The sequence below is a fragment of the Buteo buteo genome, chromosome 5 (genome assembly GCF_964188355.1).
Source record: "Buteo buteo chromosome 5, bButBut1.hap1.1, whole genome shotgun sequence".
Taxonomy (NCBI): domain Eukaryota; kingdom Metazoa; phylum Chordata; class Aves; order Accipitriformes; family Accipitridae; genus Buteo; species Buteo buteo.
In genome coordinates this window covers 7786698-7811368 of record NC_134175.1, presented here as the reverse complement: position 1 = coordinate 7811368, position 24671 = coordinate 7786698, and the positions used below count along the sequence as shown (strand labels likewise).

Here is a 24671-nt window from a genome sequence, read left to right as displayed (position 1 = left end):
CAAATAAAAAGCTAGTCCAGCCTAATTAAGAAATCCTACCCCATACTTGTGCAAATCTAAGATAACAAGTTATCTCAAGTAGGAAGCTATACAACCAAAGGAACTGAAAAGATATACTCCAAATATCTTATTGATTTCTTTTCTAAGGACTAAGTTAAGCACCAACAGCCAAGCATGATGTTACATTCTACCATCTCAGAGAAGGTTTTCTATTTAGTTTCCTGGCAGCAAACATTGAATTACAGGAAATAATACCAATCTTATTTTTCACGTATGCTTTCCTATAGACTCCTGTTCAACAGGAACAAAGCAGAGCCAACAGTTCACCTTCTTTCAAGGGGGATTAAAAAACAGAGATGGATCTGAGATCGGTTCTGCAAAAGCTCATCTCTCCCATGAAAGGTAACATTACTGGAATTTTTTGGTTAAAATCTGTAGGTGCATCACGTTCTCACTTACCTCAGACAAAAAGTAGAACCAGGAGTGATCAAAGATGGGAGGTGGGATGCGGGAGTTTGTATCTGCAATCTTCTTGATCTGATAGGGCAGCCGCAGTACCATCTCTGTCAGGAGCTGAGTGTAGGCCTCAAAAACATCTGCAGCATGACCCTGAAAGCAAGAGCAATCAATCAGGCTCTGGTATCAAACACTCCCAGTGTGGTGTCATGACAAGCTACAGGGTACATTTACTGATTTTCTAAATACAAAGCTTTTCTGCACCTTTGCAGCCAGAAGAAATGCTCCCAGCTGATAAATAAAAACAAGCCAACAAACCTGCATGAGGACTTTAGATGCAACTATTAGGATGCAGTAAGCTAGTCTGTAGTAATAAGGTGTTTTAACATAGGAGCTTTCTACTTAGGAGACATTCTTACATTTAACTAGGCTTTTTTCACTGCACCTGTACACATATTAAAGCCACCCCTCCCCAGCAGCATCTTAGCATAAAGGCACATGGTGGTTGAACAAGTCTGGGATTTAGTGTGGAAATCCCCATCAACTGCTAGGCTTCCTTGCCACAGTAAGTAGCGTTGGTTCAGAAATTCTGCCTGCCAAGCAAAAGGAGTCATGCAATGGAGTAGCTTCCCTTCAGGAAGATTAACACTTCAACCAGAAACAGTGACAGCAGCTCCACAGAACTGCCTGGTTTAAGAGTGCATTGATAGATACAGTGAGCTGGGCTGCTCTGAGAGAACTCGGAGCAACCCTAGTTCTAACTATGCACTAAGGGAATGGATTTTAATTGTACTACTGAGGGAAAACCAGTTCTGTAAGGATGCTTTTACTTGCTTCTGTGCAGCAGCCTTTTAATGCAGGTCATGTAAAGCTAACAGCATAGGGTAGGACTCACCTTCACATACTGACGGAGGAAAAAAGGGCTCATGTCAGGTGGAGAAGAAGTAGTGTGAGGTTTCAGGAGCTGGCTGGTGGCTACAGGCTCCTCGTCATTCTGCTGGCTTTTCCAGTACTCCAGCAAAGACTTCAGCACATGCAGACAGTAGTCAACAGCACCAGAGCTCAACAACGCAGCAGCAGTGGCACTAGAGATGAGGGAGGAAGACTGAAACAAAGAAGAGATGGATTACTAAAGCACCTGAGAACCACTGTGTCAGAAGAGCAAGGGAAGCTGTGAGAATCAGACAGCAGTTGCTGACACAATGGATAAGAGAGCAGGTTTTTATGAAACTTTACAGGCAGCTTTTAAGTTTGGGGTTTGTTTGAGGTTGGGGTTTTTGGTTTTTTGTGTTTATGAAAAGCAACTCAAATATTTACAGAGACTCTTTTGAACAAGCGCTTAGTAAAGGAAAACAAATAAAATCTCCTCTTAAGTCTAATCTCCCCTCGACACATGTGCCAGAGGCCACTCTGCTATGGATTAGACAACTAGGGCTTTTTTTCCTGCTTTTTTTCTTTTCCCCTCTTTTTTTTTTTTTTTTTTTTTTTTAAAGTTGGGATTTCTGTTTGTTTATCTGGGATTTGGCCAGCTGGGCATGAATTCTGGTAGAGAAAGAGTCCCTGTTGCAGATGCCGCTCAGAGCTTCTGCTCCACCCAGGTATTGCTCCACCTGCATTCTGCAAGACGATGAGCTTTGATTTCTGTGGGAAGCTCAAGTGAATAACAAAGGCTAGAGAAAAAGCTACTGTAAATAAAACTATTAAAGCAGCCCTGTAAATCCAAACAAACCCCACAGCTCATAAGCTCATTAAAATTTGATGCAGTTCAGACTAAATTTTTTAACCTCTATGCTTTTTTATTAATCTCCTTCCCACCACACATACTGCTTTTTATGCCTTATTACTGTACCTTTTAGCAACAAATATCTAAGGAATCCTCTTAGCGACTTTTACGTTGACACAGCAGCATATTGCTTTCCAATAATCACATTACAAATCCCCTTTAACCCTTTCAGCACCAGTAAGATGCAAGGAAAAAAATCTGCTAGACTGTTTTAAATAACATCATTAATGTGCTGCCCATAGCTCAGTCAGAAACCGTGCACAAAACAAGTGAATCCAATTGTCTTTACATGTCGGTTTCCTCCATTCTGAGTTTCAGTAAAGATCTTTTTTCACAAGAGTCAAGTAATGTTACAGATTCCCCATAAATTTTTCCAAAGCACTTTGAACTATTTTTCAGTTTTACACCAGCTATTTCATTTAGCAGCTTTTAGGCCACCTTTGATGAACAAAAGCCCCCCAACCACATCATGCCCCTGACAAAGCAATTTGAACAATGTACCTCACAAATGGAAGACTTGGATCCAGACTTAGTTCTGGACATGAACACACTAAGCAGCCTCATTACCACCAAGTGCACTTCATTCACAGGAGAGCGTTCATTTTTCTTAGACACATCCTGCAAGGAGAGAGCTTGCTTGCTTACTTACAGAACTGAGCACAATGTCCTAAGCATCTAAATTTCAGTGCTCTGATCCTCATAAAGCATTTCTAATTTAAGCTCAAGCAGTAATACTAAAAAAGCAGCACAAATTCCTCAATATAAGGGTAGACAGTGGCCTGGGTGCCAGAGAACAGTATTACACAAATGAAAAGCTATATATGTCAATTATGCATTACTGATCATGTCTGTTTTAAGAGTTTAATCCAAGCGAAACAAATTTTCATGCTCACTTGTGGATGCCAGAACCAGGAAACAGTGAGAGTTACACTCATGTCATTTTCTACTTTATGTGAAGTGAGCCAAGAGAAATAAACTGCCTGAATACATCCATACAGCAATGTGTTTCTATAACTCCCATGCATCTAATTCCTCCGTGAAAAGAAACCCTGTCTAGAAGGAGCAAATTGAGAGTGTGTGCACATACTGAAGCTTACCTTTTTGTCCATGCACAGTTCTGCAATCAGCTGGGACAGAAGGTTATCTAAAGCTCCCTTATCTTTCTCATCATCTCCATCTAGGTCTGTTGTGAGCATCAGAATAACCTGGGAATAGAAGTCAGAGAATTAACAGACGGCAGGTTCCATGTTTTCAAGATAAATACAGACCATCTTTCACAAAACATCGCAGATTTTATCTTGATTAATCTATGTTCATTCCCAAATTCTGCCTGCACCATCACACCCTAATATGAACATTCAGTATAAACCCCAAAAGACCCTTCCAAATACATTGGAGTTCAAGGATTTTAGCCCTTAGGCTCATCAGCCAGCTGTAATGGCACACTGAGAAAGGGTACAAGTCTAGCAAAAATCTATGGGTAAGGAATGCTGTGCAACAGATTGAACATTTTACAGATGGACTCACACCCTGTGACTAGGCAGGAAAGAGGAAAGGAAAAGCATGTGCAAACAGAAACCCAGCAGTAGTAGTAGCAGTGATTAAGTGTTTGATTAAGGCTTAACTTCCAAGCCCTCCTCACTTACCTGCATGTAAGGAATGGCCCGGACTCCTCCAACATTCCTCAGCTGAGGTAAGTTTTGCAGCAGCCTCTCCAGCAACATCAGTCGGACCATGTGCAGCCTGGGAAGTCAGAAGCCAGGAATCAAACACAAAGCACTTCAGACACATCACAAGAAATATGAGACCCAGCAGGATCACCAACGGAGCACTGCAATTTACCACAGAAGTTCAGAGTATGAGGAAACCCTAAGGTCATCAAATCCGTACCAACAGGAGTGGACTCCCTCAGACTTCACAGTCAAGCGATGTCAAAGATGCAGAGCAACTCTGACAATGGACGTAGTTATTCACTTCAGAACTACACTGCCTAGCATGACCACCTGCAGAATTCAACTATCTAGAAACAGATACTACAAAACAGTTCCAAACTGCACTGTAAAAATGACCGAGCATCTGTTCCCACAGAATGAAAAACTGCAGATCTTTCCCGAAGTGCTTAGCACTCTTGCACATACTTCTTTACTAACACTGAATTTTACAAGCTCCCAAGCTGTAGATTTTGGTGATTCCTCTGTTTGCTAGACTCATGCAGGATTTTTTCATCACCTCGTACAGGCAGCAGTTTTGTGGGATACACACTAGGTATGTGTAACACGTTATATGGTGAATGCGCAGAGGAAGGCATTCTGCAATGGCAGTTTGCTCTATTCTATGTTTCTGACTTTTGATTTTTACTATCCAACAGAGTCACAAATCACACTCCATGAATTTCAGCACCTACAGTCCACTCCTCTATAAACAATCACACTGCAGACCAGATGTGCTATTCTTGAAGTGGAAAACAAAGCCCCTTGCCTGTTGCTGGTGTGGACGTCTCCCTCTGCCTCCCCTTCCCCTTCTGAACCATCTCCCTCTTGCTGGCCTGTGGTAGTGCTGATAGCGCCTGTGCTTGAGCTGACGCTGCCTGGTCCAGCAGGGTGGCCCTCAGCTGTCGTGTCCCCATAGGCACTACTACGACCAGACACTGAAAAAGAAAAATAACAAAAGGGAAAGACAATGTCAGCACAATTTAACATGAATCTTGTGTGCTTCATAGCAACCAATGCAGCTGAACTATACTTTGGAATGATGGTTCTAAGGAGACGGTGTCTTTGGTTATCTTCATAAAGCTAGCAGAGAGTCATTTCTACAGATGGAACTTAACACCCCTAGCATTCTTTCGTCTGCCAGCCTCATCTTCATGGCCCAAATTGAATAGGTTCCACAGCAGTAGTTTAAACCAAGTCAGAAGAGGCATGGATGGGCAGTGTGGACATAATTTTTTTTATAAAAGTCCGTGATTGTTTTACCTACGTATCAGTCCCAAGCAAAAAAGAGAGAAATTAATTCTGTCCCATCCAAACTTATCCAGCAGTGTCTTGCTCTAGGCTACTGCATTCTCTTATTATGGGCCAGCAAAAACCACCGCAGATTCCACACTTCTAGAGAACTACAAAAAGTGAGCAAATATTCAGTCTGTATGGCACTTTGGCAGTAACCAGAAAATGATGCATGGTACAATCTATTTGGAACCGAGATTTCTTCTTTGCCAGGGATTACCCACCCCCTCTCATTCTGGTAAAGTCCTATTACAGTAGAAAACAGATGCACAGACACTGGTGCAGCAAGAGATACTTACCACTGTGCTCACCAGCTACAGAGTCCACCGCGCTGCCACCGCTCTCAGAGCCCACGCTCCCACCATGGTCTGCAGGTGAAGTCCGAAGAGTTGAGCCATCTGTTGCAGCTGTGCTGCCTTCATCATCAGACGCTGGAGCTAAGAGAATAAAGAGAGCTGTTACAAGTAAAAACACTGCCTTGATATAACTTCAAAAGACGCACATGCTATGAAAGAAAAACCATGAATATTTGTCTTTGGTTTTGTGTCAATTTTCAACTACAAATCAAAAGGGAACTTAGAAGTGTTCATCAGTACATTCAAGCCTGCTAAAAGCAGTGGAGGAGAGATACCCTGAGAAGGAAACCTTCTCATCAAATAGACAGTCATGCAAGTTACTTGAAGAACAATGTCTGGTTGTTTATAAATGCAAAGGAAATACAGTATATGGTTTATTTTGTCTGCTTTATTTTAAGGAGAGGAAGTAAATTCCTCAGAAGCCTACAGTGAAAGTCCATCAAAGCAGGAAAAGGCCATAAATATACTATCAAAAATACATGAAGCCAATAGTATTAACTGGTTCTTCAAAACCATATTTACAAACAAATTTTAAGTCATTATTTAGGTCAAAATCAAAAAAGCTTGATTCCTTGCAGTGAACAGTTACCTGATGCTGTTGTATCTGAGAGCGTTCCAGCATCAAGAGAAGAAGAGCTGGGTGCTTGGCCAGACAGTCCTAAGCTCTGAAGTCCAAGTGCACTACTGCTGCTCCCTGCAAGAAGAAAACAAATTATGAGTATCTTTCTATGAGATAATTATGTTAACTCTGGCGTTCTGTGTACATTTCATACTTCTATTATCTTTGCTTTGTTGGTGGTGACATCAACAGCTTCTGCTTTGCTTCCTTCCCAGTTTCTTCATATTCCGTTTACCTTTTTGACTGCCAATAATGTCCACACCTTACCTTGCTGATCTTGTTGCAGGCTCAGGGCAATAGCCAATTCCACCATTGTTTCATCATCTGCATCTGGAGGAATATCCAGCATAGGAGGGAATCCCTCTGCTCCAGCCAGAAGAGCCTCCAAGGGAGAAGGGTTCCCATTATTCACATTTTCAGAAGTCTCCAGAACCATAGATTCAGACTACAGAGAGAAAACACAGTGAGAGCTTTCACCAAACCGCCACCAGCTAATGGAGCACTACAAACTGATTCATCATAACCAAATTAAACTCAAATACCTAACATACTTAAAAGGCTGCAAAGAGAAGCACTCTGGACTTACCACCATCTCGAAGTCCCCATGATCAACTTCGCTTTGCTCCTGGCTTTCCTGTCGGATATGCTCGCCATTTGCTATCCCAGAACTCTGCAGCTTGTCTTCTGCGTCGTCATCGTCATCATCATCCTTATCTCCTGAGTTACAAAGGATTAATTCACAAATGCACTCTTTCCTCACATCATCACGAACAAGGTAATTAATGCTGGAAAAAAACCTAAGCTATCCTCAGTTTACCCCAAGTCACTAATAGATTCCATGACAACTACAATTCATGTCAATGCTAAAAAGTGTCTCTTGGATGGAGATCTGATACTGTAATTTTGGTCTGCACACATCCTTATGACTGATTTATCAGGACTTGAAAATATGCACAGAAGTACTAAGACAGTCTGGATTACTACACCCTAGATAAAATAATCAGATTTCCCTATCACTGCTGCAAGACGAATATCTCAGAGAGATCTCATCTCCTCTTTGAATCCCAGAATATCAAAGAAAAGGTGAATGTTTATTAAAAAACAAACCAAAACCAGGTTTTATAGGGGGCAAGAGAGAGCAAAAGAAAGGAGAAAGACTGGTTTTAGTCTTTTTTAGTATCTATGTATAAGACTACTTTATTTTATTGTCTTTTCTGACAAATTAAGTAGGTCATGCTCATTTAAAGGCAAAGATGAATGGAACTTGCATACCCATAGGAGTATTGCTCCGAGGGGAGGATGGCAAGGTGACATGTCTCCGCTTGTTTCTTGGTCTCAGCACTCTGATCAAAGCTTGTTTGCAAGAAAAGCTCACTGCAGGATCCTAGAGGGTTAATAGTTAATCATTAAACTTCTTAAGCTTTAAGAGCTTATTCACAGCATTTGTAAAGATAGCTAAAAGTACACTTACGACTCTGTTAGTCATGATTCATGTAAGACATATGTCACTGCCTAACTTCTAAACTCACTGTTTCCTCCAACAGCCATAAAGCAATACTTATCATTCCACAGGCAGCACATGACAAACATTACTAAAACACAAGGAGAGAGAAATTTCTCCTTCATTCACTTCGGTCTTGTGTTTTTGGCTGCATGCCTCTATTTTGCATCTGTACTACATATTATCATTCCACCTGTATTTAATTCTCTTCGTATTATAGAATCATGGAATCATTTAGGTTGGAAAAGACCTTTAAGATCATCCAGTCCAACCATAAAGCTAACACTACCAACTCCACCACTAAACCGTGTCCCTAAGCGCCACATCTACACGTCCCCCCTCTGGGGATGGTGACTCAACCACTTCCCTGGGCAGCCTTGACAGTGCTTGACAACCCTTTCAGTGAAGGAATTTTTCCTAATATCCAATCTAAACCTCCCCTGGCACAGTGTTAGAGGCTGAAGCAGAGCAGAGCAAGATTACGTACTGGGCAAAGTAACATCTGCATGTAGATCTTGGATGCTGTATGGATACAATCCAATTCACACGTGCAGTATCCATGGATAATATCTACCAAAGCATTGACAGTGGCTTCAACGTGAGTGAGACCTAAGGAGGAATAAAAGTAGGACTGTAATCAACTATCTTTCCATTTCAGCACATAGAGTGAGACACTGCAGGAAGCATCTTTTATTTGCAGAATTCAAGGCAGAATGTTAGCACCACAAATATATTTGAAGTTTCAATCCAAAATGAGCTTACACACCAGTCTTGTCTGTCTAATGTGCACGCCACATACCAGCACCACTGAATATCCTCTAACACCATCCATGCAGCCAAATGTGTGTAAATCAATCATCGGTCCCCTTTTACTAGCACAATACACATACTTCCAAACAAAAGCATTAGAGCAGAATTTGCAGATATACCTTAGAAAGCATGCATTGCATCATTAGCATCTTAAGCCTAGTTTGGAACAAGTAATTTTCTCTGTTTACAAGCTTAAAATAGGATCCTTCAAAATGCACGAGCTTGACAAAAGCAAATGAAGAGCTAGCATACCTGGCAGGCAGGCAGGGGCAAGGAAGGCGTTTTTGGGTTTTGATGCATGTAGCTTCCAGAAGTGGTTAACCAGCTGGGTAATAAAAGTGCAGCCATCTCCTTCAGCGTGTTTCTGGGCCTCTTGCCCGTCTTCACTCTCTGTACAGATTAAAACACAGTTGTCAGATATGTGCAGGGGAAAGCATTAACAAGCAGGGTAACACCATGTTTATTTGAAATAGCTTTTGTTAGAGGCTCCGATATCCTCATTACAAGGACTATTGCACGCCTAACAAATGTGTCAAATACAGTCCCTGTCACACTGAACCAGACACCCTAAGACATCTTCAATTATCACTTGAAGAAAATTACAGACTTATTTACCTGTTTCCAACTGTGGCAGCTTTGATTCTGTATAGTGGACGAGATTGTTGGGTCTCATAATAGCAATGGATCGAGCAGTGATGACCAGCCTCTGAAATACTTCAGGATCAAGGTCCTTTCCTTCTTTCGTTGAGGAACTCAAATACTGAATGGCTTTACTTAGCAATGCTTGATCCTGTAAAGTGAAAGATAACATAGGCAAAGAAAAACAACAGACAGCAGCACAACAAAGCAACTGAAGTACAACTGCAGGGTAGATCCTGGGGAAATCCGGCACTCGCTCCTTTAATTCTTGGCCAATGTCATTTAGGAAGGACAACTAATATTAAAAAGTCACCCTGTAACAAAAGAAATGTGGCTTGAGAAATGATTTTCACATTTGCTTCCCCTCAGGCTTAAATACGGATGGGAAGACCAGTGTATAAACATAACCATTCAAGTGGTTAGCAAAGGGTATCTGCAGGCATCTGTGCATTTACTGCAATTATGTTAGCACATAGTCTAGCCCTAGTATTTTTCTATCACCCTAAGCCAGATGCCTGTGGAAACGGAAACCAGAGCTATGGACATAGTTTGCAAACAAACTTCATGTGTTTCGAGATCCTGATTGCTCTAGATTAACTGACATTATTTCCCATCAAAACCTTCAAAAAGCATTTTAAGTAGTGAAGTTCTGGTGAAACACAAAAGCCAACAAGGCAGGCAGCAGGAGCTAAAGGAAAATTAGCCAGCAGGTTTACACTGCATGGAGGAACGGCTTTCTGGGTGTGTGTTGCACCTCAACCATAAACTGGCAAGTTACAGGAGACATTGAAATCCTTGCACCATGTTACCTTGTGGTTATGGTATGCTGAGCGGCTGGTGTGCAAGCTAGCCAAGAGGCTCTTGGTTTGCTGCTGGACACTGGAAGGAGCTGGCATGGACAGCAGCATAGTAGCCAGTTCCTGAGCTGCCACCTTATTCTTCTCCTGCTCCCAAGAACAGACAAAAACATTCTTCAGTACATTTACCATTAAGGTGATGCACGAGTCCGATTTCTCAGCGTGCCTGCAGCTCCCTCCCGTCCTTGCACTGTGCATACAAGTTTCTGCCTTCCTTCAATACAGTTTTGATAGCCTCCTCAATTTATTATTTGACATTTAAGGAACATTTCACATGTCTACACAAGAAAAGTCCTTTTGAGATTTATGGGCTTCTACCCTGCTGTTTTTGTAAACGAGGTCACTCTACAGCACAAAAATCCCACCAGCGATAAATGCAAATGCCAATTGTCATTCTAAACTAGTTTCAAATGCTTTTCGCTAAGTCAACTTTCAGATCAGTGCTCTGAGCAAAACGGATGCGGCTCTCTTCCGTATCAGGCCCCCAGGGCTGCAGGAGGTGCTGCTGATCTTGCCCCTCCTCCCCCATCTCTGAAAGCTCAAGAATGTATTCAGAAAGTTACTTGCCTTCTCGTTGACTGGTCCTACAGCAAAGCAGCTTTCCAGCGCTTCTAAAGAACTCACTACTAGCCTGAAGGGAGAAAGGAAAGCAGGCTTGAGTACAGCAACCCTTCTCTCTCCTTAGCACTTTGCTTTATGCGGGCTACAGTCATGAGTAGCTCAGAGACAGCTAACGAATGCCAAGTACAAAATCAAAGCATGATAAAACCTGCCACAGGCACCATGCATATCATTTCATTGTGTTACAGACCAGAGTTAAACCTGGCTCACGCTCACAGACAAACTTAGGACTGCTTTAATAATCCACAGCTGAAAGACAGGGGCTTTTCTCTACCAAAGAGGATAAAACATTTCCTTACGCAGCCTGCAGCAGGGATAACTTGGATTGTCTTGACAGTACCAATTCACCATGGCCCACAGACGTACATATGACTGCAGATCAAGGGTTGGTATGACACATGGGAAAAAGCGTAACCGACTTTTCTAAGGGAGCAAGATTCTACTCGCTTGCTATTTTCACACAGGTTGCTCTTTCCAATTTGGAGTTTCAGCGCAAAATATTCCAGAGGAAAATTTAACTTGGAGCACTGGGTATGACCCAAGTGAGAGATGCTGAGGTCCGAACTTTTGACAGCAGTAAGGCAGGCTAGTAAAATACTTGCCCCAAGGGAAAACCTTATTTACAACTTGCAGCAAAGTGCTGAATCTCCCCTGCAGCACCACTTCATGCCTCATGGTAGAACTACCTGAAATGCCATCTGACACACCAGAAGGAGGAGTGCAACAATACAGGAAAAAGGAGGGAAGAGATAGCATTAAGAGGAGAAATAACAGTGTAGGATTGGATACGAGGTAGAAGAAACAACAATTGTCTGGTCTGGTGGTGATAAATAACATTACATTTCTTTACCCGCAGCCACCCTCCATAAAGCCAGCAGGGGAAAATAAGTGGGATAAGAGGAGTCTGTCAAACAAGCAACAGTTATGCCGTATACAGCAAAAATCTGCAAACCACCTCAACTTTACATTTTGCTAAACCATCTGCCATGCAATGACCAGAATGTAAAGAAGCAAATGTCACTTGGAAAACAAAAAAAACCAGTCAACAAAAGCCACATCATGTGTTCTGTCTCTCTGACACACACTCATTCGTGCAGAGAAAAGGATGGCATACTAACCGGTCCAGGGTGGTTAGGGACTCAGTTTCAGAACTTTGGGGGAGCAAAGAAAAAGGAAAAAAAATAAAAATGTGTAAAGCTCACAGAAAAACTCCCTAGAACACATTCTAAGCAAAAGGCAAATTAAATGGGGAAATCAGAAGCCAGGAGAGCACTATATACAGTAAATCTAAGCACAGTTCTTTCTATCTGGGCAGCAGACACTTGCCTAATAGCAAAACAAACAAAGGAGATCCAGGCCACCTAGCACAGAGAAGCCAAGCACACTGCTTAAAGCACCAGTGAAGGTTAAATTTGAAGTGCAGACACTAAACTTCTGATAGGAAAGCTGCCTCTTGCCTGCCATTAGTTGTTCCTACTCAAGAGGCCCTTTATAAGGTAACCATGCTGCATTCTGTAACACGTAAGTAAAAATAAAAAGAGTAATTTTTTTGGTTCCAAGTTTTTAGAATATAATCCCACTGCTTTGGAAAACCAGAAAGCATGTCTGTGCAGAGAGGGACATCTTGTGGAGATGTCACAGCAGAGGAGGGAAGAAAAGAGAAAATAAACACAGGAAAAAATCCCATGAACTATTAGAAAAAAAATTAAAAGATGGCCAAACAGGTCCTTCAACTGGACATAACTGCCACTTCAAGCCTTGAACCTTTCCCTGAGAATTTCAGTAAGATAAAATTAACGATCACTTACTCGCAGTCAAGCAGCCTATCCCTTACAATGCTCATTTTTCAGCAGTGCTAGTTCCTCTTCGATCTGTTTCCCTCCTACCCTTGCTAGCTTCCCAGGCTTTCTACAAATCTTATGGTACAGACTGTATGAGCTCGGAGAAAAAAAATGGGGTGGATATAACAAAACAAACAAACAAACAAAAGTCGTCTCTTCTGCTAAATATATCCCCAGCTCACCCCTGTGGTTTGACTCTCAATAGGTATATGGAGGGGAAAAAACCCAACACTTTCTCCACCACAGTAGTTAAGCCTGAGACATACAGGCTACAAGTTGGTGGGAATCAGTAGCCTAAAGCAAGGTCACACACAAAGCCCTCCTTAAAACTGAACTTAACTTCAGAGGTCTAACCTTAGTGAGATCTAGAGAATGAAAAAGGGCCAGCTTGAAATGAGAAAATGTACCAAGAAGGCAGAAATCTCTTTTAGCTCTTCAAGACTGCTGTAACAAATGAACTTAGCAACACAAAGCACGCACACAGATCTATCCATCTACTCCACCAGATAAATCAAGAGTGAGCGCACAGCCCTCCTTAGAAGATAGTCATTGACTTTTCAGTTTTTTGTAAGGCAGTGAGAACAACTCGCTAACTCCGTTTAGTTCTCCCAGGTAAGAAAGGCATACAAGTGTACCTAGGTCCCCTCTACAGCAACTACCCATTTTCAAGGAGAAATAGAAGAAAGACTGCAGAAATACCTCTCCAGGACAGTCCCACTGGCAGCAGCAGGGGTAGCTGACTCCGTGTCTCCAGTACCATTCCCTTGATTCAGGTTTGGGGGACAAACATTGCTCACTGAAGCAGACGGGAAATCCTCGGGGGGCTCATCAGGCCATCCAAACTGCTCCTTGGTTTTGCCATAAATTTTTATGGAATCCATCATTGTGACTCCAGCAGGATCCACAGAAGCCCCAACTGCAGCAATGAGAGAAGTTTCTTAAAAACTAACAAAACGGTTTCTTTTGAATACAAACAAGCATAGCCTCATAAGGTCAGAATAGTGATTACACTGCGTCATTAATATACAGCCACTCTGACAGTTTCATCTCCTTTTCAAAGCCACTTTCCTTCTCTATTACCTCAACACAAAATTATTGAGCTGACCTATTGCACATTCATCCACTGCAGCAAGAAACTGGGCCATAAATAAAGTTATTAAATGTTCAGGATCTGCCCCTCAAGCTGTTTCTGCAGTTGGGTCAAACGAACAGATTGTGTAAACCCTCTCTACTATAAGGTGAAGCACAGTAGCTTCAGCCCAAGCAAAACCAACAGGTAGTCAAAGCAAACAATTAACAAAGACTTACTGAAGATGGTTAGTTTTTTGTCAGCCTGCAAGGCTTCCTCGCGAGTGAAAGGGAAGTCGAACCAACGAGCCCTGGTCATGTTCAGCTGCATTGTGCGGCCAAAGATCTCCAAGTACGAGGGCGCTCGCTCTATTGCTTGTGTGCCAATCTGGATCCGCATGCCTGTCATCACCATCGTGCTGTTATTGTTCGTAACTTCGATAGTGAAACCCCCAGGCTGCAGGTGACAAATCACAGCTCAGAAAGGTGAAGTCAAAAATTAACTCCTAAGCTAATGAAGTCTGTACACAGGTGCCTCCACTGTTTACCTAGCACTATCACAGGATTTGTACAGGGTCATTTGAACAAAGCAGTCTTCTAAGAAAAGGCATGCTATCAATCCAGACAATAACGTCACCTAGAAGCCCAACAGAATCCCCAAACTGCCCCATTTACCTTTGTATTGGCCACATACATGCCAGTGGAATTGAGCCGGTGCTTTATCTGCTGAGCATTGTAAACCTGCAGCAGGTCATTGCCTCCAAACTCGACATCTGTGAGTTGCTGGTTGTGTTCAAAGAAGTCAATAGGGAAGTTCACTTGGCTGGATGTGCGAGTTGCTAAAAGGGAAGAGATAAGATTTTGACAAAATACATTCTAAACAGGCAAAGCTATGGTAAAAAAGCTGCAGAATGAACTTGCCTCCTTTGGAAATGACTGTGTGAGCCAAATAGCTACATATTTTTATATAGATCTATGGAAACATTTTACCCAGACTTAGCCAGTACTTAGCCCTGAGGTTAACCATCAGAAGTGAACAACTTAAGTATCTGTATGATGCTGATCAATCTTTCAATCTACATTTGCCACCGCTACCTTGCACAAGATATGTGTGAGAAGCCCCTTACTAATAGCAGCTGCCTTGCGCTTGCGAACTGGCTTCATGATGCTGATGACGCTGCTAGGCTGGAGAGAGGGCTGAAGCCAGTAGGAGGTATTCTCTACGTTGGCCATATAGATCCTCAAGCTGCCATCTTCGCACAGGAGGATCATAGTGGTCCTCTGCTGCTCATTGCAGGCTGTGTGACGGATGGCCACCATGTCCTGAATCTGCAGAGACAAGCAATGCAAGTCAAGGAAAGGACCTGGCAACTGCTGCTTGAAGAAACAAACTCTTTGCATTAGAAAAGCTGCAAAGACCAGAGATCTTGTTGATGCAACAAGAAGAAACCACGTTTTAAGGGCCAAAAATACAGGGAACTATGACTAACCTTTGCTTTGGCTGGCAAGGTTTTAATCTCCTGGATGAGAAAGGTGTCTGGCTTCACCATCACCACCAGTGGGACACCTGTGGTTTGTTGAACACAGCACACCAAGCCAGGATGGTTCATCACCTCAGACCACTGACACAGTGCTGGTGAAGTCTTACTCCCACCATTTGAACTGCAAGAGATGAAGGGCAGAATGACATAAATTTAAGAAGCAACACAAGCGAAAAACCACAAAATTCATTACTGTTCAAATGAGTTAAAGCTTTGTCCTCAGCAGGAACTCAAAGCACTGCATTAATGAACAGCCAGGAACATCAGTGCCTAGTTTACAGATGAGAAATCAGAGACAGTCACTTGAGTGGGCAGAAGGCACAAGCATCCCAATTCACAGCCCTGATCTCTACCCTGAAAACTCAAAGAAAGACACTTAATTAGTAAAATAACATTCTATGCCCAAAACCAAGGGAGTAATTTTAAAATGGCTTTCAGCTATCTTTTTATCTGAACAGACGCACAGTTTCAGTTTCAACACACCCAGCAGCACTAAGCAAAGGCCAATGCAGGAGAATCTGTGCGACTGCTCACTTGGAAAAAAAAAAAAAAAAAACAACAAAAAAACACTGCAGAAAGACTAAGTCAAACTCAACTGGGGCTAGGGAGCTCTTGGAACCTGACCCTTCTAAAAAGGCTACTCACAGCAGTGGCTTTGAGTCAGGCTAGTGTGGCCAAAATGCCCAGCTCTGCTTGTCAGAACTGATGATAGAACAGCTTTTTTCTTGCCATATTCATAGCATAAGAGATTGGTTTCCCCCAAGGGAGTCTGAAAATAAGCCTTAATATGCACAACACACAAGGTCCACTGCAGTACTGGTGCTGAAAGGAAACAAAGGCTTCCTACTCTGCACCCTCCGTGAGGGTGGGTAATCCCATCGGTTCCAGCTGCTGCACCAGTAGCAGCTCCGCACTGTGCAGCAAGACTGCTCTGAAACCACCTTACTGCTGTGAAATCCTAGTGGGAAGAAAAAAATGCATACGTGCCCCACTGCTGAAACAGCTAGCTTTGGTTTCAAATCATTCTGCAATCAGGGCAGAAGCACCATGAAAAGTAGCAAGAAATCATCAGTCAAAAAGGGGATCTTCACCACAGGCTTTGACCATTCAGAGCTGGGATATTAAGAATAATTAGTAATATTTATTAATAATAAACAGAAATGAAAACATCAGGGGAGTCTTCCACACAACCCTCACCTCTTTATGTTAATTGGGAATAACCGCTGCACTTCCAGATTGGCCCGGCTGATGGTGGCTGCAAAGGATTTGCCTTGACAGTAACTGAAGAACAACATCTGCAGCACATGGGAGTAATACACTGACACACCACCTCCTGCTACCTGGCCATTACTGTCCTGTAGGATCAGAGAGAAACAACAACATTTAAGATAAACACACATCCTCCAAAACACTCTGTCAGGCTTTTAAATTTCTCACTATGGAATTATTCCAAAAGCCTGTCCCCTGCCCCCTCCTCACCAGTGAGAGAACACAGCCCTAAAAGACAATTTTCTAAGCTGAACTCCTTGGTGAACTCATCCATCAGATACTTCAAAGGCTTTTGAAGGGGATACTGAGATTGCATACCCGTAGGCTGTAGGTAGCGCCCTCAGCTACCGCATCTGTGTGCTTGAATGTTGTATGACAATCTCACATGGAGCACTCCCCATGTTCCCAGCTCATAAAAGAGCTTTCCTGAGGGCCGCCTTCTCATCTATTCCCCTATTCTGGAGCAGGGTGGGGTAAAAACAGAGTCAAATGGGGAGAGATTTTAAAAGTCACCCCCAAGACTACAGAGCTACTATTGACCAGAAACAAAGGCTCACTCCACCTCTGCAGCCCCAGCAATGGTCAGTAACTTTATCCATTCTGGTTACTGCATCTTCGGAGTGCCTTGCTCCGAGAACAGCACTGCTCTGAAGCCATCTCCCTGCTGAGAAATCCTGCTGGGCATGACTTCAGAGCCAGCCATGGAAAACATGCTCCATTTTCTAGATGAAAGGATCAAGGGGTTTAATTTTCACCCCCACCCCCTTTCACTGCAAGGATATTTCTCTCCTTAGAGGAATGGCAAACTCATTGATCTAGATCAGGGGGCTTAAAGGCAGGGGGAGGAAAAAAGGAAACTTCTGCCTTCAAATATAAGACACAAACAAAAGAGAGAAAGGCACTGCAGCCCAAGCTACAGGAAAGGGAAGTCAGCAGTACCTTTAGGTCCTCATGATTGACTTCAAGCACATTGGTGACATAGAATGGTCCGTGCTGGGCACTGCTCGCCTCTTCCATGAGCTGCGTATAGATGTACCCAGCGGAGGACATGATCACTATTATGTTCTTCCCCTCCTCGTTGAAAAGAAAAGTGACATCCCTGATTTTGGAACTCGGTAGAAGGAAATAGAAAGTTGGACTCAAGGCATCTACAGAGAGATCGTAAATCTGTGGGAAGAATCAAGGAAATAATTAACTACTATGATATGAAACAGTGCAAATGGACAAGAGTTGAGAGAAGGGAACACCTATTAGACGTTATAGTTCATTTTTTTTGCTCTTCGGGTTCTTTGGTTTTGCTTTTTCTTACTACAACAGCAGCCAAACACCACAATTCATACTTCCAATTTATTTTTAACTAAGAATATTATTACATTCTTCCATATGCAACTCTGCAAAGATCCAGACTCTAATGTCTGAAAGAAGACATACCATCAATAGCTTATGACCAAACATACCTTCACAAAGTCTGCAGTCACAATAGCAAGCTCTGTTTGAGATCCTGGCAGCCACACAGCTTTGATGATGAAATTTCCAGTGGCTAGTTGGGGATGAAGTACTAAATGATCAGAGACTGATCCAGAGCTGCTGAATGTTAACACGTGGCAGTCCTGGAGTAATGAAGAAGATTGGTCAAATATTAGAACAAAATGTTTATAAACATTTCAAGCCAAGAATGGAGTTAAAAGCTAGCATTCCTCTTAGTGCTGCTACAATGACTCATAGAGTAAGAATCTAAAATTTCTGCATTTAAGATGAATGACATGAAAGTTTGTAAAGAAAAAAAAAAAAAAAACAAACCAAAAACCACCCAAACCAAACACACAGGGAGTCCAGCTGTTTGTTAGCTAAATAATAGATTTGTGGATTCTGCACTGTGAAAGCTGAATCCAAATTTGGGAGAATACAAAGAAGAGGATTCCTTGCTACAAAACACTAGCTGTTACAGACTAGTTCTAACACACGAAGTTTCACATGACTAAACCTTGACTCCTGTCTTGAAGTAAAACTGGCCTAAATACAATAAGAAATACTATTTTAAGGCACTGACTCATTTATTATATTATTCATATAGGTCCTGCTTCTTTTACTTCATATATCTAGTCGGAAAGTGATTCATGAGCTAAAATTAGTGACAGACCTTTGGAGCCAGCTCTGCGCTAGCTCCTCAGAGGAAACAAATACAGCTGGGTTTGAGCTGATGTTTCCAACTGCCTAGAAAAGGGTTTATCAGGCACTTACTTTCAGTCCACACACGGCTAGGTAGTCCTCCTTGCAGGGATTTCCAGTTAGGCTCAGTACAGTAAATGGAACGGGTGCAGACGCAAGGCGAGTAAGGGTCAATTTTCTTTTGCTGGAGTCTGCTTGTTTCAGCAATGCTGAGAGCTGAAGGACTGTAATCTGCAGAACAAAATTAACTTAGTTACCCAACCTTACAACTGAGGGGAAAAAGGCATTTCAACTTCAGCTCTATGACTGTGTCCTCACAGTTTTCACTGTTTCTGCTGCAAGAACTCTTTTCTCTGAAGAATGAGAGGTTTTCTAAACTATGCAATACTTTACAGAAGATCCAGATCTCAGGACAGGCAGAACAAATCATAAGCTGCTTGTTGTTCAGTGCTCTAAGGCTGTTTCATTTTCCTTTACAGTCCAATATTCTCTACAGAGTTAAGAGAACTCACCTTGCCCTTTTCATGGCTCACAGCCAGGTGCTGCCGACGTCCATGGGGGGACGACAGCACACACATCGCCACCCGCCTCAGCACATGAGCGCTGATCAGCTGCCGGATCGTCTGGCCCTGGTCACCACTGTAGTTCATGCGGACGTTCTCAAAAGCACCTTCTTGAGAGCCAAGAGTTGGGACCTGAATCATTAGTAAAAGTATACAAAAGTATATCACTGAAATTTTTCTGTTTAAAAGTGATCCCACCTATCCATAATCTAATTACTCCTTTAGTATCATACCATCAACTGATCTGTCATTTCTACTGACTTGTCCAAAGTATGTAGCTCATTGAGAGCCTGCTGTGCACGACTGCTGCTTCCCATGGCTGAAGCTTGCTGGAAGTTTATCTGAATGGCATCCATCAGGAAATTCAGCATCTCCAGCACCAAAGGTGCAAAGGAGAAGTTGGCCTACAAGAAATAGGTATGGCAAGTGAGGCACAAGATGCTCCTGGTGGGAGTCTTCACAGGAACTGCATGCCAACCAATTTTTAAAGCCTGATACCACTTTTATGATCCCTCTTTTCATAGAAAAGAGCATAAAAATCAAGCAACTTGGCTGATATCCAACACTGTCTGCCTAAGATCCTCATCATAAACCATCTTCTTTTAACAGCTAGTTGATAATTATACCTGGGATTGCAGTTCCTCTCGACAGCCCTCAACATTTCTACACAGGCTGCTCTTCTTGGGTTTTTCTTCATCAGGGCCCTTCCCCTCACTGATGGTGACCTTGGCTTTCTCTGCAGGAGAGGTGCTTGCATGTCGAATGACACTCTCAGGCACTCTGGGTTCGCTCTGGAAGGCAGATTCTTTCATGGTAGAGCTCATACCACTGCTGGGAGTTCTCTTCACCAAAGCCTGGGAATGACACAATAATGCTGTAAGCCCAAACCAGACTCAATTTTACCACTGATGAAATGAATACAGATTGTAATAGCAGCAAGAATAACGTAATTTTAAAGAAATAGAGTGCAATTCTCTTAGACTGCAATTTTAAAGAAATAACACAACAGTATCCTGCATGCCACTCTCCACCCAAGTACTAGAAAAACTTCCATATTTATGATAAAGTTACTTTCTTTGCTGCTAGTGGAAAACATAGGAAAAGGTGGTATCTGACTGCTGTGTAGCTTAAGCTAACTTGCAAATTCTGTAAAGGTAGGTGGAATCCCAGTAGTCACCAGGACAGAGATCTGCCAATGCACTTATTTGGTGCAAGAAAAAAAAAATCGCCAGACAAGCTGTAAATTAAGAGGCTTCACTATAAAGCCAAGGCCTTCAAGTCTCAGTACTCTTACACACTCGTATCATGACATAACTTTTTGCAGAACAGAAACCTCTGCAAAAGACTTTAAAAACTCAAGAAATCACAGCTTGTATGTTGACATGAAGACACTTTACCAGACAACTGCCATCTTCCTTGGCTCCACAGTCACAGAAGAACGATCCGTATTTGGCGTAAGAAATCTCATGATCCTTGTGACAAACTTTAGCACAAACCGTGCAAACACCAACCCCATCAACCATCTTGCAAGTGTGACAGTGATACCTGCACAAAGTAAGCCAGATGAGTTATAAATTACAATGCCTCAGGAAGGCCCACAGACTGCATTTGTTTCCATCTCAATGGCCAGAAATATCAGGCTGAAATTCTGAACACAATTTTGAGATTCTTACCAATGTTGATTCATGAATTCTTTCTGTGTGATAGTGAAGGTACAGAGTTTATTACAAAGAGAATCTTCATCCTACCAAGAAGAAAGTTGTTAGAAAGTTGTTATAACTGCAGCTACAGTAAAGGCATATGGCACAGAATACGTTCCTCGGACACTAAATGCACATTTTAAGAATAGCAAGTTTTAGCACCACCTAGCTAAAAGGCGGCAGCTGGCATCAAACCACATGGAAAGGGGAGATGGTGACATTTTATAGCAACTCGAAAGAGTGAATCAACAAAAAGAAAACAGTAACAAAGATAATATATTGGGACGACAAATTTTTAAGAATGCATCAATAACAGCTTTTTCCCCCACCCAACAGTACTTAAAAGCCTAATCTAAGTTCCTTGTTGATATAAAAGCTAGTAACTGACAAACAAACCAGTAGGAACAAACCCATCTTACTCCATTTCTTCCTTTTTGTTCTCTAAAAAAACCCACTTTTAACTTTTGTTGACATCACAAAGTCAACAGATCTACACACAAACAACAGATATTCTCTTCCAGATCTGACAACTAGGGTTCTTCACTCAGTCTCACATTAGGAATAAACCACAACAACAAAATCTTATTTTATAACCTGAGTAATTCTGATTTGGAAGCTGCAAAATAAATCTTCATCTCATTTGCAGCATTAACTGTGACTATTGCCTACCGAATCTTCAGCTTGAGAGTCCTCCTCCTCCACTGCCAACTCTTCCACCCAGTCTGAATCCACCTCAATCGCCCGTTCCTCTCCATCAACAGAAAGATGACTTGGTCCTTGGCCACTGGTCTGGCTCAATGCATTAGTGACGTCGGCCAGGTAGGAGACAATATGGCATGTACACTCCAGGATAGTCACATGCTATGAAGTAGAGATGAATGAAAATGAGAGGCAATACTTAGATCCTATAATACCTGCCATAAGGCAAGAAAATACAACAGTTCCCCTGACCAAATTGCTTTAAAACTCCCACTATGAGACCAAAACAGGACAGCTGATCCAGCTCATGCCTGAGATTTATTCCCACAAGTTAAGCAATAGTCACATGTCTTACCTTCCCTTGCATGACATTTGCATTCATTTTTTCTACCACATTCTTTTGAGACAGGTATTTCTTGCTGTAACACAAAACAGTGGAGAAGATCATTACAGCTAACAGTCTTTGGTAAGTATAAACTCAGTTCTGAATAACAACTTCAAGCATTCAGTTTGCTTTAGATTAACAACAGGAAATGTATAAATGCAGTAATTAAGCCACTGAAAGTGGAAAAGACAAAGAAAACACATGGTTGTTCTTAATGGGGGTACATGGATGAGCCTCTTGCAGACATTTCATATTCCAAACAACAAAAAATAAACTAAGAAATAAGCGTGTATCAGTAAACATGACCTTCTGTCCCCAAATTACCAGGAAAAAAAGATTTTAAAAAAATCAGTCTAAGTGATGCAAAGGAACAAACAGCAGTATACAGTTCACTCTTACCATCTGCCTAGCCAATCAACAGCAGCACTGTGAAGCTGGAGGTGTCCTGCACCTTGTCCTGCACTAGCCAAAGTTGCCATCACCACCATCAGTTCAGGAAAGCCTGTGCCATCACCATTGGCCAACATTTCTGTTGCCATTGGTATTAGAGTACTCAGTAGAACAGTGCACACACCTTCTCCAACTTGGCTGATCAAAAAGAAGAAAGTTTCAGACAGTACATCACCCACTGAAATACAGCTAAGCCCCACACTGCAAGGGCACTGACACAGCAATGCCTTCAGGGCAAACAGCCATGCCCTAATCACTTCATGTGAAAGCTGACAACAAGAAGCCATCAGCAACTCACAAGTAATTTGCACATCTCGAGAACAAAAGAAATGAACAGCACACAAAAGAAATTACAAAGGCTGTACTTCACCTGTTTTCCCGAACAATGTAAGTTGTCAAGAGCTGCAGCAGCTGCCTGTTCTCTTGCACAACGTCCAGTTGATCTGAATCTTTGGGGGGGGACATGGTCATCCTGGTTAACCAGGCCTGGAGTCGTACAGGCTCCACACAAGCCAACTGAGCCAAGGAGCCACAAAGTCGCAACAGGCTGGGGTTGGGACTCTTCTCAGCTGGTGGAGAAAATGACTAGTGAGTGACAGATGATACACTGAATGTGTTCGAAGATGGCTTTCCATTAAAAGTGTGAAGCTGTCACTCCACTTCCTCTTACAGCTTTTCTTTCAAGCATCTTGATATCGCAGTCTAATACAAGAACAGTATAAAGTGGACAAAGGCAAGACAGAAGAGATTCAACAATCACTTACTTAGCTGGAAAAGCTTGGTGAAGAATTTCAGCACCCTGTTACAGAACTTCGCTGAGAGGTTTTCATTGGCTGTCGCCATCATGATCTGGACCAGTTCTCCACTATATGGAGGGGGGAAATTAAGTCAGCTTTGTAAAAGATTACCCATTCCTTTTTTTTCACTTGCACTTAGTTTAAGTTTCATATCTGCCCTCATGTTTAAGATTGGCAATAGTATGTATTGACATAGCTTAGCAGCCAAGCCACCAAAATTGCTTTCAGACAAACAGAAAACTCTTAGCTCAGACTAAAACTTGTAAAACTCATGAGCTCCTGAGTAGTTTATCAGTATTCTCCACGTATCAAGGTCACAAAAGGGCCTCTACTGGCTTCCAAACCAAAATTCAAGATTTTCTTGCTTATTTTTCCCTTCCATGTTAACAAAGTACAGCCACCAGGCTGCTTCAATTTTGAACTGTTGAACAAGTAGAGAGAAAACCAGACAATGGTCGGCTTTCTAATAGAGAAAACCTTTTCTCCAGATCACCCTCATATCTCTTCAGAATATTGCTGTTGTGCTATGCTGTTTCCATCACAATTTGTCTTCATAATTCTCTAAGTCAGGCCAAAACCCCACCTCCATGCTTAAAATTATCAACCTATTGCCCCAAGGAAGCACTGAGAGAACTTGGGATTTTGCAGCTTGATCTGTAACTGCCTTATAGACCAGCATCTCTCAAAAACCTCCTTATGTCTTTGACAAAACAATCAACTTGCAAGATTCCCCACTGAAGATCACTATTGTTGCCTCAAGCCTTCCAAAGACTGATTAACAAATAAGAAGGCAATGATAGCGTAAAGAAAAAAAAAAAACAACCACAAACTAAAACATGAGAATTGTGGTATGCTTGCTATTCAAGGACTGTTTAGATTATGTGTACTCAAGGTAAAGCTTATCTAGTTTAAGATTCTGCTTACTATAGAGGATGCTTAAGGAGTTTTTGGATAATAGTCAAGGGACCAGATAACAGACATTTCAGAGTCACAGACTTGCTAATTAAGGAGATACATCCTCCTTCAGCATTGAGAAATGAGGAGTTGACAAGAGCAACAAGGACCCTGGTGTCCTCAGACGACACATGACCATGAAAGGACAAAAGGAGTATGGGTATCCTTCCCCAAACGACCACCGACGACCATCAGAGACCCCCACACAGGCATAGAAGACTCTGGGATGATTGCTCAAGAGAACAACATGTCATGCTTGCTCAACATAATGAATATGCAATAGTTAGGTGGAACATATGTATTAGACGGGCATGGTGTTTTAACTATAGTGTGTAAGTATGGACTGAAAAACCTCAGTAGGTGTGCTTGATTTGTGGAAATCTTCCTGCACAGAATAAAGCAATGTCTCCTCTCTAGACATACTTTGTTTGTTTTGGGAGTTACTTTCTGATCAGGTAACACTATGAGGACTCGCTGAGTATTTTATTTGGAGTGACAAAGACCTATGTCTTCTCCCACACAGAAATGTCTTTTCACACTCTCCTGGGCTTATTGAAGGGTATCCTACCTTTACATGGTTCTCTATTTTTC

At 42.1% G+C, this 24671-nt stretch overlaps 1 protein-coding gene across 8 annotated transcripts in view; it reads right to left on the bottom strand.

The window, feature by feature from the left end:
• The window catches only part of UBR4 (ubiquitin protein ligase E3 component n-recognin 4), an 81417-nt gene that overhangs the window by 34090 nt on the left and 22656 nt on the right, over window positions 1-24671 (bottom strand). For 4 of the 8 annotated variants that reach the window (XM_075027521.1, XM_075027515.1, XM_075027520.1 and 1 more), the window contains 36 exons: window positions 23094-23194; window positions 22700-22898; window positions 22279-22467; window positions 21850-21913; window positions 21465-21656; window positions 20769-20839; window positions 20493-20640; window positions 19722-19949; window positions 19329-19499; window positions 19045-19227; window positions 18605-18763; window positions 17821-17973; window positions 17303-17530; window positions 16292-16449; window positions 15044-15215; window positions 14681-14882; window positions 14229-14392; window positions 13794-14010; window positions 13185-13401; window positions 11763-11795; window positions 10591-10654; window positions 9976-10110; window positions 9143-9317; window positions 8780-8917; window positions 8205-8326; window positions 7489-7600; window positions 6803-6933; window positions 6484-6661; window positions 6187-6291; window positions 5541-5696; window positions 4718-4886; window positions 3886-3982; window positions 3337-3444; window positions 2741-2857; window positions 1352-1561; window positions 460-609 (listed from right to left, as the gene is read on the bottom strand). In XM_075027521.1, coding sequence (XP_074883622.1) covers window positions 460-609; window positions 1352-1561; window positions 2741-2857; window positions 3337-3444; window positions 3886-3982; window positions 4718-4886; window positions 5541-5696; window positions 6187-6291; window positions 6484-6661; window positions 6803-6933; window positions 7489-7600; window positions 8205-8326; window positions 8780-8917; window positions 9143-9317; window positions 9976-10110; window positions 10591-10654; window positions 11763-11795; window positions 13185-13401; window positions 13794-14010; window positions 14229-14392; window positions 14681-14882; window positions 15044-15215; window positions 16292-16449; window positions 17303-17530; window positions 17821-17973; window positions 18605-18763; window positions 19045-19227; window positions 19329-19499; window positions 19722-19949; window positions 20493-20640; window positions 20769-20839; window positions 21465-21656; window positions 21850-21913; window positions 22279-22467; window positions 22700-22898; window positions 23094-23194 — 5416 coding nt within the window. The remainder of the gene's footprint in view (window positions 1-459; window positions 610-1351; window positions 1562-2740; window positions 2858-3336; window positions 3445-3885; window positions 3983-4717; window positions 4887-5540; window positions 5697-6186; window positions 6292-6483; window positions 6662-6802; window positions 6934-7488; window positions 7601-8204; window positions 8327-8779; window positions 8918-9142; window positions 9318-9975; window positions 10111-10590; window positions 10655-11762; window positions 11796-13184; window positions 13402-13793; window positions 14011-14228; window positions 14393-14680; window positions 14883-15043; window positions 15216-16291; window positions 16450-17302; window positions 17531-17820; window positions 17974-18604; window positions 18764-19044; window positions 19228-19328; window positions 19500-19721; window positions 19950-20492; window positions 20641-20768; window positions 20840-21464; window positions 21657-21849; window positions 21914-22278; window positions 22468-22699; window positions 22899-23093; window positions 23195-24671) is intronic. The other 4 variants (XM_075027516.1, XM_075027517.1, XM_075027518.1 and 1 more) reach the window with 4 other exon arrangements.